At 38.7% G+C, this 16,504-nt stretch overlaps 1 protein-coding gene across 1 annotated transcript in view; it reads left to right on the forward strand.

The window, feature by feature from the left end:
* Positions 1–16,504, forward strand: part of LOC127647627 (probable helicase with zinc finger domain) — a 70,275-nt gene that overhangs the window by 24,533 nt on the left and 29,238 nt on the right. The window contains exons 18-21 of the mRNA XM_052131989.1: positions 866–1,011; positions 4,021–4,168; positions 5,931–6,114; positions 10,736–10,964. Of these exons, the coding sequence (XP_051987949.1) occupies positions 866–1,011; positions 4,021–4,168; positions 5,931–6,114; positions 10,736–10,964 (707 nt within the window). The remainder of the gene's footprint in view (positions 1–865; positions 1,012–4,020; positions 4,169–5,930; positions 6,115–10,735; positions 10,965–16,504) is intronic.

Here is a 16,504-nt window from a genome sequence, read left to right on the forward strand (position 1 = left end):
CGAGTCGAAATAAACATTTGTAGCAATCAATAATTTACCTCAAATGCTGTCGTTTGAGCTTAACTTGTATTAAACCATATATATTCCTCTAAAATGCAGTTTTTGAAAATCCTCAATTTTGGTCAGTAATAATTAATCCAAAAATGAAATTTATAAATAAGATTATCATTTACTTGGTCATTTTGTTCCAAACCTGAAAGACTTTCTTTTTGAAACGCAATATGTTGACAGTCTCTTAAGTTCCCAGTTTTGATGTGTTCTGATTATCTGTAAATTTAATGTGTTAAGGTTAGTTGGTAAGGTACTCATTTGTGTGATGGAATGGACAGGATGTTCTAACAAGCAGAGGAATATTTAGTTAATGCCACAGTGTTACACTTTTCAGGGAAATCAACCTGCAGATGGCTTTTTATAGTTTAGTCATGACACCTCACAGAATAAATTCAAGTTGTTATATTGGATATGACAAGATGCTAGGTTTGGTCTTAATGGACTAGATCTGCTTATGTTGCTGCTGCTGCACAATTAAACATGCATACAATCCTTTTGAAGCAGATCTAGACAGGTGGTGCTGGGGAGGAGGGTTTCAATGAGAGAGGCCATAGTGCACTGCACTGAAACCGGCTTGTCTGCAATTTAAATGTTAGATTTTGAGTACACTAGTTGATTGGCTAACAGACCTATCAGCTTGCAGCATGTTGAGTTCCATGACTATATAATTTGCATATTAAGCTAAGATGCGGGAAAGTATTTTAACATCAAAGAAATCACACGGCAGCTATAAAGTGAATGGTCTTTAATTGCTTTATTGCTGCTAATTTAACGCATGCAATCATGACCCTGCCGTGTTTCCTGTCTCCTGCAGCTGAGTCCGTTTGTGTACAGTGAGTTTGCGCGAGAGAGGAACCTGCATATGTCTCTTCTGGACCGTCTGTATGAGCATTACCCATCTGAATACCCCTGCAGGATCCTGCTGTGTGAAAACTACCGCTCACATGAGGCGATCATCAAGTAGGTGTGAACTTTTTACACACACTCTTCCTGAGGAGAGACACGCATTCAAACATACTCAGGGCTGTGCTGACACAGATGCAGTTACACATATGTAAACCTGTCTTATTCTCTCTACATGTGTTCTTCGTATGTGGTGCCTTTTCTCAAAAATAATCAGATTTTTTGCATTTGTGTCAGGAGAAGGATGTTTACTGTCACCATTGGTTGACTGTAAACAGTGGTGTTCTGAACTTATGTATGACACAAACTATAATGGAAAGTTGCATAACAGGATGAAAGTAACATCAATGTTTAAAATATGTTTTATGTTTCAATAGGAGTTAAAGGGATGATTCATCCAAAAATAAAAATTGTTTCACTCCAAAACTGTATGGCATTCTTTGTTCTGTGGATCACAAAAGAAAAAAAATGGAAAAGTTTTCAGACTGCACCCCCCCCCCCCACATATTGAATCTCAATAGGGACTCCAGGTGTTTTTAAATGTTTATTTAATTCATTTTTAAAATGTCATTAAATGTAGCAATAAATGAGTAAATTAACGAGTCTTTTAAATTCACTTATTAATGCACTTTAAAAGCACCTTTTTAAATTGCATTTTAAAAAGCTATTTGGCAATTTCTTTTTGCTTTTCCTCATCCTTTCGCCAATGGCTTTTCTTTTTCCTTTCTCCAATTGAGAATGAATTTTTAAAAAAAAATGCCATTGGACGGTTGACTTTTGGGAGGAACCAATGAAATGTCGACTCCGTTATAAGACACACCCCCTCTCCCACGTGCCACTCAGAGGATGTAAGCTGGCCTGTCATTGGACAACAGTATGAACAGTTTACTTGATATTATCGGATCTGCGAATTCCATGCATTAGAAACGGATGTGAAACATATCAGAAGTTAATGGTGGCTCGTTCGCTGTTGCTGTAAAATGCCGAGCGTGGTCCTACCTGAGCATGCACAGTGATGCGTGTCCTGGATGGGAGGTGGTAAACATGATTCTGTCAACAGAACCAGCCTCCCAACCCACGGTGCAAACAAAGCGTGCAACGCAGGTGAGCAAGGGCAACAGCTCGTGTCGCTGGAGAAAGCGATGGACTCTCCAGAACGTATGCTGAAAACACACGTCCCCTTTCAGTTATATCACATTCATTTTAAAAACACTGTTTGATTATCTTTAAATGTATAATTTTTTTATTCAAATAATTGCATGTGTATGATTTAGAAAAGCGGAATGTCAGAAGTAATCAATAGGTTCATCGTGTACTGTATTCCAAGTCTTCTGAAGCCATACGATCACTTTGTGCATAATTTAAGATGTTATTCATTAAGACACATGTTGGACGATCATAAGAAACATAAATTCCCCCAAGTGTGTCCAAACTTTTGTTCATATATACATGTTATCTTGTGTGTTTAACTAAATATGAGGTGTTTTTTTTTTTTTTTTTTTTTTTCTTTCACAGAAAGAATAGGCACTAAATACTGTACAGAGAATAGTTACACTCGTTCAGGACTGTCAATGGCAACTGTAACACATTTGTTCCCTCTGTGGACTCCCAGTTGTGTGTTTTGGGATTAAGAGCTGACAAAACAGAGCAAAGATTAAACACTTGTTTAAACTGCAGGTCCAGTTTTTACTCCAGCGCTGAGGTTTTGTAAATTGAGTGGGATGCATTCTGGCATTTTCTCTATGCTCACCCCTCCTTTCTCAATACCTCCCAGTGCTTTGAACTCTTCAGAAGTCAGAACAATTGCTAAATTGTCCTTGATTTGAAGTGCTCTGGTGTCAAAATGTTAATTAAAATGGATACGAGTGGCTTCAGCACTGAAATTTACATTAGCATCCGTTTTATCCAATCATTTTGCATAAAATCTACATATACTGTCCTGTTGAAAGTTTGAGCGAGTAATATCCAATTCAAACGAAGTAGAATGCTGTGAAATGGATGCAGGAAGTGTTTGTTCGAGTTAAGCTCGACAGCATTTGTGGCATCATGTCAATTACCACAGAACATAATTTTGACTTGCATTATTTATTTATTTATGTTTATTTGTATTATTATTATACTACACGGCTTGGTACTACAATATAACAGCATATTTTTATCTTCACTTCAATGCATATTTTGTTTCCAAATAAACCGATATGAAGCTTGTACATAGTTAAAAATTCTGCGTCCTGTGGGCCTGGGTAGCTCAGTGGTAAAGACGCTGGCTACCACCCCTGGAGATCGAATCCCAGGGTGTGCTGAGTGACGCCAGCCAGGTCTCCTAAGCAACCAAAATGGCCCGGTTGCTAGGGTGGGTAGAGTCAAATGGGGTAACCACCTCGTGGTCACTATAATGTGGTTCTCGCCCTCGGTGGGGTGTGGTGAGTTGAGCGTGGATGCCGGGGTGGATGGCGTGAGGCCACCACACGTGCTAGGTCTCCGTGGCAACGTGCTCAACAAGCCACACGATAAAATGCGTGGATTGATGGTCTTCGACGTGGAGGCAGCTGGGATTCGTCCTCAGCCACGCAGATTGAGGCGAGTCACTATGCGTCCATGAGGACTTAAAAGCACGTTGGGAATTGGGCATTCCAAATTGGGAGGAAAAAAATTTAATAATCCTGCGTCCTACATTATGCACAAAATCTCCATCCTATTATTGGGATTTTGGTTTCACATTAAACTATAACTGGGATTTTAGTACTTCCAGACTCTTCGTCTTTATGAAAATGTTAAGAACATAAGAATGTTTTAACTTTCTATAAATACGTTTTACAAATTTTTTCCGATAAATCGGCTAGAGACCTTTTCCACCACCAGTTATTGGCATCTGCTAAATCTACTATTGGTCGACATCTATAATCAACATTATACTACAAATGCTGTCTATAGAGCTTAGCACAGTGTTCTAACCAGATGAGATGTGATGAACCAGATTTTGGGTTAGGCTTTTTGTGTCAACAAGGTTGCGGAATGCCCTTATTAAAGCAGTGAATGCTAACTATGTGTTTTGTCTGACTGCAGCTACACATCTGACCTCTTCTATGAGGGTAAACTGATGGCCAGCGGGAAGCAGCCGCCCCATAAGGACTTCTACCCTCTCACCTTCTTCACCGCACGAGGAGAGGACGTGCAGGAGAAGAACAGCACCGCTTACTACAACAACGCTGAGGTAACCCCAACATAACCATTGACAATGACATGAACATTTGCTCTGTTGGGATTCCTTACATTTTAGTGTGTAGGTTTGCGTAGCCAGACTTTTGACTATCGGTATTAAAGGAATAGTCACCCTCATGTCACTCCAAACCCATGGATTTATTTCTGAGGAACACTAAAGTAACGGCAAAACTGTAATGAAAATCCTGGTCTGCCTTTTTAATACAATGGCCGTTGAAAGTGTCTCACTGTAATTCTTAAAAACCATCCATAAGTATCGCAAAAGTTGTCCATGCGACTTGTTCATCATGTTCCATATGCCTTTTGCCATATGCCAATACTGTAGGTTTTGGTGAGAAACATGACATTTTAGTCATTTGACAGTGTAAATCTTTTCGTCTTGTGTGTTTGAGTGCGAGAGAGAAGCTCGTTCACAGTGGCTCGTGTGTTCATGTAACTGGAGCCAGCTGGTAGATGTTGGTTCGAGTCCCGTACGGAGCGGGTAGAACAGGAGTGTCGCAATGGTGCCGTGACCCGGATGGGAGTGAGGTTTAGGGGGTGAGTGTAACGGGAACCAGCTGGTAGATAGCTGTGCAGTGTGTAAACCTCACTCTCCTGACCTCAAGAGGTGCGCTAGTGACTGATGTTAGCGGCTGTAGCCTTTAGCCTCCTTGTTAGAGCACCCGCCTCCCACGCTGGAGACGTTGGTTCAAGTCCAGTTCGGAGCAGGTAGAACAGGAACGTCACATTCACGTGAGAACTTGCATTGTTTAGTGCTAAAACAAGCTGCATGGACTACTTTTGACACTTTTTGGTGCTTTTTTTAAAGCTTTTAACCTGTTGATACGCAATAGTGCGCACAAAGTGTACCATAGTGTGCCCAATAGCGTGCCCAAAGTGTCTTCTTTCAAAAGATACTACAACTGTGTCCATACTCCAAAGGGTCCCGTAACTACAACCATTTAAGTTCAGGTATGCCATTTTCATGATTTGTGCTCAAAACGGGCTGCGTATCAACAGGTAAGACGGACCAGACTATTCATTATAATTTCTGCTTTTGTGTTCCACAAAATAAGAAAAGTGTTACTGGATTGGAAAAATGCGAGGGTGAGTAAATTCTAACAATTTTCTTTTTTAGGTGAACTGTTTCTAACTTGTTCTGGATGAAAAATTGCCCATTTATACTCTGAATGAAATGTAATGCGACCAACCACTGTTCATTTTGTGTTTATGTGCAGTTTAGGAACAGAAAATTCTGAAATGGTTGTAGAAATGGAAATAGTTCATAATATCAGCAGGGGGGAAAACATCTCTATTCACAAACTGTAATGGCACATAGATGACAGTTTGTGACTGGCTGTACTAAAATGAGAGAAAATATGTAGACTCTATAATCAGAACAATTGACCATCAAGAAGTATTGATTATTTCACAGATTTAACTTTGAAAACAAAGTGAAATATGCAGTTCTGCTCATGGATATCTGCTTTAGTTTATATTAGGTGCTTAAAACTTCCAAGAGTTTTGAATATATTTCCAAGATCAGATTGGAACTGGTGTTTTGAGACCGTTTAAGCGTTTTCCCATACTGCACGAATGCTTCTGACTCTTTGTAAATTTAGGAAGAAATCATTTGTGATTTTGTTTGATATTTGTGTTTAGTCTTCTTGGACATGGTGTGAACGGGCCAAATTTCAGATTGAGTCATTGTAGGTCTTTCTTTCTGTACTAGATGTATACTAGTGTTGTCTGAATGATGTGTTGTGCCCGTGCAGGTGTTTGAGATAGTGGAGCGTGTGGAAGAAATTAGGAAAAAATGGCCAGTGGCCTGGGGGAAGCTGGATGAGGGGAGCATCGGGGTGGTCTCTCCCTACGCTGACCAGGTCTTCCGAATCCGTGCCGAACTCCGCAAAAAGAGAATGCCAGAAGTCAGCGTGGAGAGAGTGCTCAATGTCCAGGGTGAGTCAAAGACACTCACTTCATACCACATTTACTTTGTGTTTTAATGTGACACTGAGGCAATTTCCACAAGAAGGTTACAAAGTAGGGCTTAAATTTTGTTTTTGTATTGTTTCTATGAAAGGAGCTGCTTAACCTACAAACATTTTTACAAAAACCTTGTATTTATTTTGTCTTTTTTTATTATTATTATTGACTTGGCCATTTTTGCAACACTCTTACCAAAGTTTGGGACTTGGGTGAAATACGGTTTAAACCCGTAATTTGGGTGACGCTTTAAAACAAGGTTACATACTGTATGTTAGTTTACAACATTAGCTAACATAAACTAGCAATGAATTTTTGAATAACATTTAAGCTGCACTACGTAACTTTGTGCTCTCAAGCGACACATCTATGGTTAACTTAAAATTGCAAGCAATTTGTGGAAGAACACTTTACTTGAGTTGTGTTTCAGCACTGCTCTTTGTAGAGGAATCTCATGATTTGAGTAGTGGTCGAACGTTATTTTTTTTTTTTTTTAATGGCCAATGCGATATCCAGGGAGCAGGGTGGCCGATATATCACACAATTTCATTTAGTCAATAACAAACATAAAATTAAAACTATTATTTAGCACTATATTTAAAAACATTATCACAAATAAAAATAATAATATTGTGTTTTAAATGGTAGATAGCAGTTTCATCTGATTTATCATCTTTATTTGCACATGGAGAAATTGTTAATGTATTAGAAGGAAATAACAGTACCCACAGTAGTCCAGCAACCATAGATGGCATGTTCACGTTAGCAATAGCATTTTCTCAAAAAATACAGATATCAAACAAACTGTGCATACAGTGCATAGTGAATAAGACATTTAATGATAGCACACGTGAAGCGCTTTTATTTTGGGCTGCATCCAACAACATAGACAGCTGTCTTGCTGCCTAATCAGTTAATGGCTTAACTGACATCTGTTTTGAATGAATGGATCTCTTAAGGAACTGATTTCCGAACAGTTTGAAAACCACCTTATTTTCATCCTACCTCTATACAGCCACCGGAGGCAGCATTTACCTGCTTTCGGACACCTTGTAGATGCACTCACACGCTCGTGAGCATCAGTCTTGTGACCGGTTAAACGGCCTGGATTGCCTACTTGGATTGTCATCATGATTTGTGAATCAGAGGAACTTTAGATCCTGATCCTGAAATTTTGACTCTTGCTGATAGAACACGTGCTTTAGTGGAAAATATTAGATAAATGCTTGACAGGATGTCAACACAGGATTTCCGTGAGGTTGGTTTATTACATCTGTTTAAACGAGATATCTGCATATTTGCAAACAGTATATAAAACAAGTTTTATTGATATTTGCCTTTTATCATTAGAAAAGTGACAGGGAATCAAGGAGAGACTGTTAGAATATGTGCTTTAGAGGAAGATTTATGAGTGTTAAACAGGACGCTGATCTGCTCAAGTTTTGTGAGGTTGGTTCATTACATTGAGATATTAAATGATATTTGCAGACAGTATAGTATATTAGTTTTATTGATATTTGCCTTTTTATCATTAGACAAGACAGTTAAATGTTACAAGGAACTGTTGAGGAGAGAGAGGGAGAATGAAACAGGCAAGCACTTGAACTTTTTTTTATGAGCTCAAACTGCAGCGGCTCTGATATGTAGACTGTTTAAATTACACTGTGTTGCACACCGGACTGTTATTGTAGCGCATTTCCACCTAACAACACAACGAACCGGGAATGGTCGTTTTCATGTCTCAGTCGCTTCAAATGTAAGCAGGAGATTTGTTTTTTTGGCACATTTTTTTTTTTTCAAGAAAAAAATGGGAAAACGTATCGTCCGATAATTTAAAAAGCCAGAATATCGGACAATTTATCAGCCTAGGCAATATATCAGTCAAACCACTGGACACAGCCTGTGTGTGATCATGAATGGTAGATACTCGGAGCTGGAGTCATAGCGCTCTATATTCATGTTGATATTGTGTTATACATTTAAAACTGAAACATTACTTGCATATATATCAACTTTGCCAAACAGTTAACAGATAAACATCCATCCAGTCTGCAGTAATGCTGTCCTGATCCGTGTGAGTTTGACTGAACTGAAGTGAAGAACTTAGTTCCTCCAGCCAGAACACGTGACAGCCGGTTCTTCTTTTCGGTTTACGGACATGATGTTAGGATGAGCAACACAAGCGTTTGATTTTGCACCAAGTCCAACCTTATGCATTAACTAATGTTAGCAAATTGAACTTTTTATAATGAAGTGCAACCTTAATTTGTGTAAAATAATTTTTCAATCCATAAATCTTTTGTAAAACATTTATTTTATTGTTGTAATTTAAATTAACGCAAAACATACAAATCCAGAAAAGGTAATAGTGTTGCAGTTATAGCCTAAGTTTTCCATTCAGTGGGGGCTAGTTTGTTTGGGGGAAACATTTTGTTTGTACTTGTTGATAAACTTGCATTTTTATAAATTATAGAAAAATATTTGTATTATACATTCTTCTACAATAACTTTGGGAACAGGGTTGAATAGTTGAGCCTGATGAATGCAACGTTACAATTGGTGTAAGAATGTAAACAATGGAATTGTATTCACTTGTTTCATAGGCATTTTGTTGAAAGAGTCCAAATGATGTCACAATTTTAAAAGAAAATTCCACATTTGGTGCAGGGAAATCATGCGGTAACAGAGTTGCACAGAAAATAGGTAGTAATTACAATAAGGTAATAATTAAAACATTTCTCCAATTAATTAAATATCGATTTAACAGATTGTCAAAATTATGTCACTGATATTAATTGTTGGATACACTTTAAAAAGTCAAGACCTCTGAGGTGGGTTGGGGGTGTACAGATATTTCATGTGTTTAAAACGAGCTACATTTCATACAATGGTAATTTTGCGTACGATAATGGTCTATCTGGCATATGTTATCGTTCTTACACCAAAGAACTTGTGATTTGTGGTTTTATTGTTTAAAACAATTTAATAGGACACCAATTTGAACCCTGTTTGTGGAAAGTGCCATGAAATATGTATTTGGAGAATGGAAGCCAATCATATGTCATCTCAAATGGGAACCAGAGAGTAATTCAGCCTGCCATATGGGTGTTTGGTGTCTGGGAGAAGAGCTGGTGTCCTGCAGCTTTCATTTGAAAAGCTGGATTGGTTTGTGCATAATTGATGACTTGGCTGGTTGCATTGAAATCACTTTTTGAGGAAAGGATACATTCAGGTGCTCTTCCAACGCAGAGATTAGCAAGTAAGATTTATATCCGCCTGGCTGCAAATCTCAGTTGTGCATTAAAGAAATGACTGTTGGGGTCTTCTTTGGGGCTTAGAGAAGTCACTGCATTTGACATATTTCACTGGTATGTTTTGTTAACACCTGTAGTGACAGTCTTTTTTTACTCTAAAGGTCTACACAGGCATCAAGTTGAAGGGCTGTCAATTAAATGTGTTAAATAAGTTTGATTAATTATATTTTCAAATAAAATGTGTTAAATTAACACAATTAATCATGACCCCTGAGCGTAATAAGGAATATTCCTAACATTAGAGCAATTTCATGCTTTAAGTACCACCTGTTTTCAGAAGGGGGCAGTAAGCAAAACTCCTGCTGTATAGGCAATGCACAGCTGTACAGTGAACAAACCATACGCTTGCTAGACACTAGCGAGAACGCACGATGAGAATGCGTTCTTGCATTTAAACAAATCAAATACAGGGATCCCAAGATGTTTTTTTTTATGTTTCAAATTACAGGGCAGCTGGGTAGCTCAGCAAGTATTGACGCCGACTACCACCCCTGGAGTCGCGAGTTCGAATCCAGGGTGTGCTGAGTGACTTCAGCCAGTTCTCCTAAGCAACCAAATTGGCCCGGTTGCTAGGGAGGGTAAGAGTCACATGGGGTAATCTCCTCGTGGTCACCATTAGTGGTTCTCACTCTCAGTTGGTGGTAAGTTGTTTGTTGATCGCGGAGAGTAGCATGAGCCTCCACATGCTGTGAGTCTCTGCGGTGTCATGCACAACAAGCCACGTGATAAGATGTGAGGTTTGACTGTCTCAGAAAGGGAGGCCTCCGCCACCCTGATTGAGGTGAGTAACTGCGCCACCACGAGGACCTTCTAAGTAGTTGGAATTGGGCATTCCAAATTCGGTGAAAAAATAAAAATTTTCAAATTACATTTAACTTGAAACGGTTTAAGATGTGACCAAACCAAAAGTGAGAAGCTCCAAAAGAATCCTTATGATGCATTTTGCTTACTGACCCCTATTTTAGTGGTGGCAGTGGCTCAGGTGGCAAGGTTGAGGCAGGTACCGGCTGAACAATAAACGTAGATCTGTCCCATTCTTCCCCAAAGTTCATAACAAACTGTCAAAATCCTTGCGCATGCACTATTCAGCTCACCCGTGCAGCAATTACATCCTCAAATGTGGATCACAGGGAAGAAAACGGTAATGCCCAACTACCCAGAAACTATGAAAGTCACTGCGCAGGCCATTGGCAAGTCAATGAGCAACCTGGTGTTTTTGGATCATCACATCTGACTGACGCTCATGGAAATGCGTGGTTTGTATCTCTTCTGGTCCGTAGGTAAACAGTTCCGTGTGCTGTTCTTGAGTACGGTTCGCACCCGTCACACCTGTAAACACAAGCAGACGGCCATCAAGAGAAAGGAGCAGCTGGTGGAGGACTCCACTGAAGACCTGGACTATGGTTTCCTGTCCAACTACAAGCTGCTGAACACTGCCATCACTCGAGCGCAGTCACTGGTGGCTGTGGTGGGAGACCCCATTGCTCTCTGCTCGGTGGGACGCTGCAGGTAATTACACCCTATATAACAACTTTATCATTATATTATTAATATTAATGAGTTTGAGCAGGTACGATATTTCGGATTCGGTGGGATGGAGTTCATAGAGGCACATTTGTTTCTTTCTAGAAACTTATCATGCATGTCTTTCATGCTTCAAATTCTGTGTGAATTGGCATTGAGTTTGTGGGCAGGTTTGTCTGGAGGTGTAAAACAAGTCCCTAAAACAAGCTGTCCTTCTGCTTTCCCATTACGCTTCGCCAGTTTATTTAGCAGCGTAAATCAAAAACGTTTTTGTACGACACGTTTCCGCCTTATTTAGCACCGTAAATCTAGCTGACTTTGTGTATGATGATATGTTTCCGGCTTATTCAGATGTGTAAATCTAGCAAATATCTTTATTATATTTATATATATTTTTATTGTAATTAATCAGGAAGTCAATATTTGTACTTCTCGCTAATAACTACGATACACTAACTATAGCTATAATAGCAGAGTCCTATATCTAGCAAGAGGGTGACAGTCCCCTGTGCTTTTACTCGTGACCTTTTGACCTCTTGTGTTTTGACTATTGTGCTGGATCTATGACCATATATACTGCTGTCAGGCAGAATTGGGCATGCTGTCTGTGTGTTTGTGTTGACACTCCCTCAGAAATGTGTCTCATTTGGCTAGCAGCCCTCTGCTCCTTCAGCTCTATCCTCCCCAACTGCAGCTCCCCTGTCGCTATGGAGACAGACTCGCATCAACCAATAAGTAGAGCCCAGCCACAGGAAATGTCAAGCCAAAGGGCATGGCAATTAAATCTGTGTGTGCACTGAAGACACTTGCTTTGAAATGTAGGAATGGTCAAGCAGTGTGTTAACAGACATTAGCAATGTTATTGGTCATAATTATGCATCTCACGACGACCAGTCTAAGTGCTTTAGTAGTTTCATTGAATCATAATTTTTCCACTCAGAATGATTGTAATATACGTGCACTGCGTGACTTTAATATAGTAATTTCTAAACATCCTTAAAACAAGACACATTTTCTTGAGAAACAAAATGACATTTGAACTATTCTACAACTGGGTAAGAAAACTAGCATATATTATTTTTTGTAGTGTAAGCTTCACAAAATGTAGATGATTTCTCTGAAAACAAGACTTAATGTCAATGTACTTACATACGCTCATGTGTCTTGTGGGATTTTATGATATTTTATTTCGCACTATGCGACTGAAGTGAATATATTTACCAACTGGCTGGTAAATGTTTACATTTCACTCGCCAGTAATTGTGTAATTTAGTCGTGAAGTGTTCACAGCGTGCTGAGAGTAAAAGCTGTTCCGTGTAATGTGTGTCCAAAGACGAGATCCACACAACTAATTTGTCATTGAATAATGTCTCTTTTAATACCCTTTCTGTCAGTTGTTGATCAAAACATTTACATGTTATCATGTATTACACAGATGAGTCAAATCCATTCCTGTCCTCTAGTTAACAAGCAAAAGCTGATTTTTGTTAAAGAGACAGTACCAGTTTTAGCGCGTGCTAAACAAATCAATGTAAATACTTGTAAATAGTGCAAATTATGCAATTTAACAATAAATATGTAACAAAAATAATATATGATATATAATATTTATTGATTGAGTACATTTATTTGTTTTTAAATTGCCACAATGTGACCATAATGAAGAAAAAGTAATAAAATATCATTAGTAAAATTTATATTTTCCTAATACTCCTAGTGGTCGCCTGTATATTTAATATAATTAGCTGGGAGATAATTTATTTCATATGTAAGCAAAAGGGACATTATAACTGAAATAAACCCATATGAATTGATATCGAATCAGAATCGAATAGAGAGCTTTTGAATCTAAATGAATCGGGAAATCTGTATTAATACCCGGTCCTAACCTCAGCGTTTTCCTTTTTGAGTTTATTTATTTATATTTTTTCAATGCTGATTATCATTTACTGTAATACAACCATTACAGTGAAATGTGATTCATTGTCCTGCAAATAATGGCACATTGCAAAAAATATTAAAGGGATTGTTCACCCAAAAATTTTAATTCTCATCATTTACTCACCCTCATGCCATCGCAGATATGTATGACTTTCATCTGCTGAACTCAAATTATGTTTTTTTTTTATAATTTCTCAGCTCTGTTGGTCCATACAATGCAAGTGAATGGGTGCCAAAATTAAGCTCAAAAATACAATCGGCACAAAAGTAATCCATAAGACTCTTAAGGTTTAATCCATGTCTTCAGAAGTAATATGAAAAGTGCGGGTGAGAAACGGATCACTTTCACATTTTTCTTGTGTTTTTGATGTTTCACATGCTTGATCCATACCGCTCCCTACTGGGCAGAGAGAAGAATTTCAAGCAAAAATAGACGTAAATATTGATTTGTTTCTCATCCAAAACGGTCATATCTCTTCTGAAGATCTGGATTTAACCACTGGAGTCATATAGATTACTTTTATGATGCCTTTATGTGAATTTTGGAGCGTTAAATTGTTGGCACCCATTCACTTTCATTGAATGGACCTACAGAGCTGAAATATTCGTCTAAAATCATAATTTGTGTTCTGTAGAAGGAAAAAAAGTCATACACATCTGGGATGACATGTGGGTGAGTAAATGATGAGAGACTATTCATTTTGGGGTGAACTATCACTTTAAGGATCGGAAGAAGAATTAAAAAATGTCTTTTTATTTTTCTATATACATATACTGTATATATAACTGTTGGGTAAAGTATGACCCAGGGATGTTCTTGACCGGTTTAGTGACACTCACCCATCACTTCTTGCATAAAAATACTTTTGTTTGCGGTGTTATAGGTGGCTGGCTGTTGTATAACAAATGCGCTGTCTACAAGCTGTTTTGCATCTAATTCGGTCTGTCACTGTAACTTCAACTTGTCAACTCCTCATCAAGCTCCTGATTAGTTCAATCAGTTCTGCTTCCTCAAGACCTCATCACTTTATCTGAAATGAGTTCTGCTAGAGGGGGAGGGGAGCAGAAACTATCGCTCGCAGAGTTGACGTCTATTGCAAACACTTACTCATGTTGATGCGTCTCTAACTGTCTGTTGCTGGTGTTGCGTTCGTTGTTGTTTGTGACATTGTGAGGTGATCGTGTTCAGCACTGCTCAGATTGTGTGTAAACTGAAAAGCGATTTCTGTATGTTGAAAACGAAACATCTGACTCACATGGACCTTTTGGAAGCCGGCTCCCACTTCCTCCTCCATCTGTCCGACATCGAGCTTTGTTACAGTCATGTAATCATCAGCTCTTATCAACCTAAAACTGGTCAAATTCTTACAGCTTAAAATGTTAAAAGACTCCTGATGTGCTGTTTTCAGAGACAGAGAAGATCAGCTGCTAAATTACATGGTGACACAGAGTTTCTCTTTCGTTGAGTCACAGTGGAGGTCTAAGATTGATGTCACTCGAGTCACGATGCTGCCCACCTGTGCTGGAGTGAATTGTAATATGGCTAGGGAGAGTCTCTGGCATATTTCTGCAAGCTTTTCCCATCACCCATTGTCAGATGGTCAGATTTGGTTCTTAATCGCATGTTACTCTGCTTGTGTTATTTTGACTCATTTGTAACTCAATAAGTTGATGTGCGATGATGCGCCAAGTCTATTATTTTCACTCTTGACCGAGTCCGTCACTTCAGTCTGAACATGACCAGCGTCTCGTTTTGTTCTACAAGGGTTCCAGTTCTCTGCCTTGTTTACTTGCTGGATTAATAATGGATGTTTTTCTCCATTAGGGACTCCCAGATTGGATGGAAATCTGCGGCTTGCATATTTATTACACTTTGGTAATGCTTCAATTAAAAATCATCTGGATTCTGCTCTCTTGCTGTCTCGCTCTCAACCTCACTTCACATAATCATATTCTCAAGTGACAGCCATTGGGCACATCAGATGTAGTTCTGAGTGGGTGTGTTGGTGTTACAAAGTGGTTTTGTGGTTATGAAGAGCATGTCTGATTCAACGTATTCCTCCCAGGCTTGGCAGTTTAGTTTTTAGACTGCATTTTGGGAGGTTAAAATTGGCTTAATTTAGATTTCGATTGTGTTGGTGATTAGTCATGAATAATGTCAAAGGTTATGGTGAAAATGGTTATTTTTTTCAAAGAGCTGTTTGTGATTCTGGAACAAACACTTTTGATGTTTTTGTGTACAGTTTAACAATCAGGTTGAAGCAGTTGCAACCACACTGAGGGGAAAAAACCGAATAACCAACAAAACATTTGTTTGCTCAAAAACCACAACACATAAAAATAAATCACTTCCACCCTGAAACGTACAGTATATATTTATAATTTTGAGCTTTACCGGATTTGATTAAATTTGTACAACACAAAATATACATTTTAAGGTGAGTTCCTTGAACTTATTAGTCTTAAAAATCCATCTAATTAAGATTTACGTACTACTATCTTTGAGAAATACCCAAAAGCCCTTGCACTTGAGTAATTTAAGCATGTTTGTTTGGTCCTAATGAATGTAGATATTTAATTATTGGTTAATAATTCATAGATGTCTTTGCTATTTTTAGTATTATTGACGTTGTTTTCCTGTAAATTGCTGTTTCGTGTAAAGTCTCCATTAGTGTGATCTGTGTTCAGTTAGTGGGTAACATGAATCCTGTGCATGTGGATATACATACATAGAGGTGCACTACTTTGGGGAATCAAGTTTAATGACTAATCTTAGGCGGCTGTTGCTCAGGTGGTAGAGTGGGTCGGCCACTAATCGCAGGGTTGGTGGTTCGATTCCTGGCCCACATAAATCAACATGCTGATGTGTCATTGGGCAAGACACTGAACCCCAAGTTGCTCCCAATGGCAGGCTAGTGCATTGCATGGCAGCTCTGCCATTATTGTTGTGTGATTGTGTGTGAATGAGTCACAGTGTAAAGCGCTTTGAAAACAGCTAAGGTTTAAAAAAGTGCTATATAAGTGCAGACCATTTACCAAGTGTATAAAGCTTAAGTAATGGCGCGTTCACACATAACTTGCACGGTGAAATTCCACATGTGAGATACAGTCATCTCAATGGGAATCTCCATGATTTTGAATTTCCAGCAATGGATTTCAGGTGGTCTGTGGATTTTGTGTGGAGTTCACGTTTGGATGTACCTTGACAGTTGGTTTTATCTTCAATCTCCCAGACTATAAAGTGCAGCTTTAAAAAATGCTTGACTGTTTTGTTCACACGCGCTCAACATCAGCCAACACCACCTTCGCCCAGAGTTTCGCCGTTGGAATGAATGTTTGACAGCGCCTTAAGGCAGCAAAAAACAATGTATCTTAAAGTTTCGTTTGAAAACTACATCTTCATTTCTTTAACATCATCGTTTTCCAAAGTATGAAGTAATGGAGAATGTTTTTGAAGCATTTTTGGAGGAATATGGTGTTCTACTCTGGATGAGAGGCATAAACGTTGCAAAATCGATGCATTTCCAAACAAAACGTATTAGTGTGGAAGTGGCCTAAGGCTTTAAACGGTGTCGTAACCAGAC

This window comes from Xyrauchen texanus, chromosome 8, assembly GCF_025860055.1.
Source record: "Xyrauchen texanus isolate HMW12.3.18 chromosome 8, RBS_HiC_50CHRs, whole genome shotgun sequence".
In the NCBI taxonomy this organism is placed as follows: domain Eukaryota; kingdom Metazoa; phylum Chordata; class Actinopteri; order Cypriniformes; family Catostomidae; genus Xyrauchen; species Xyrauchen texanus.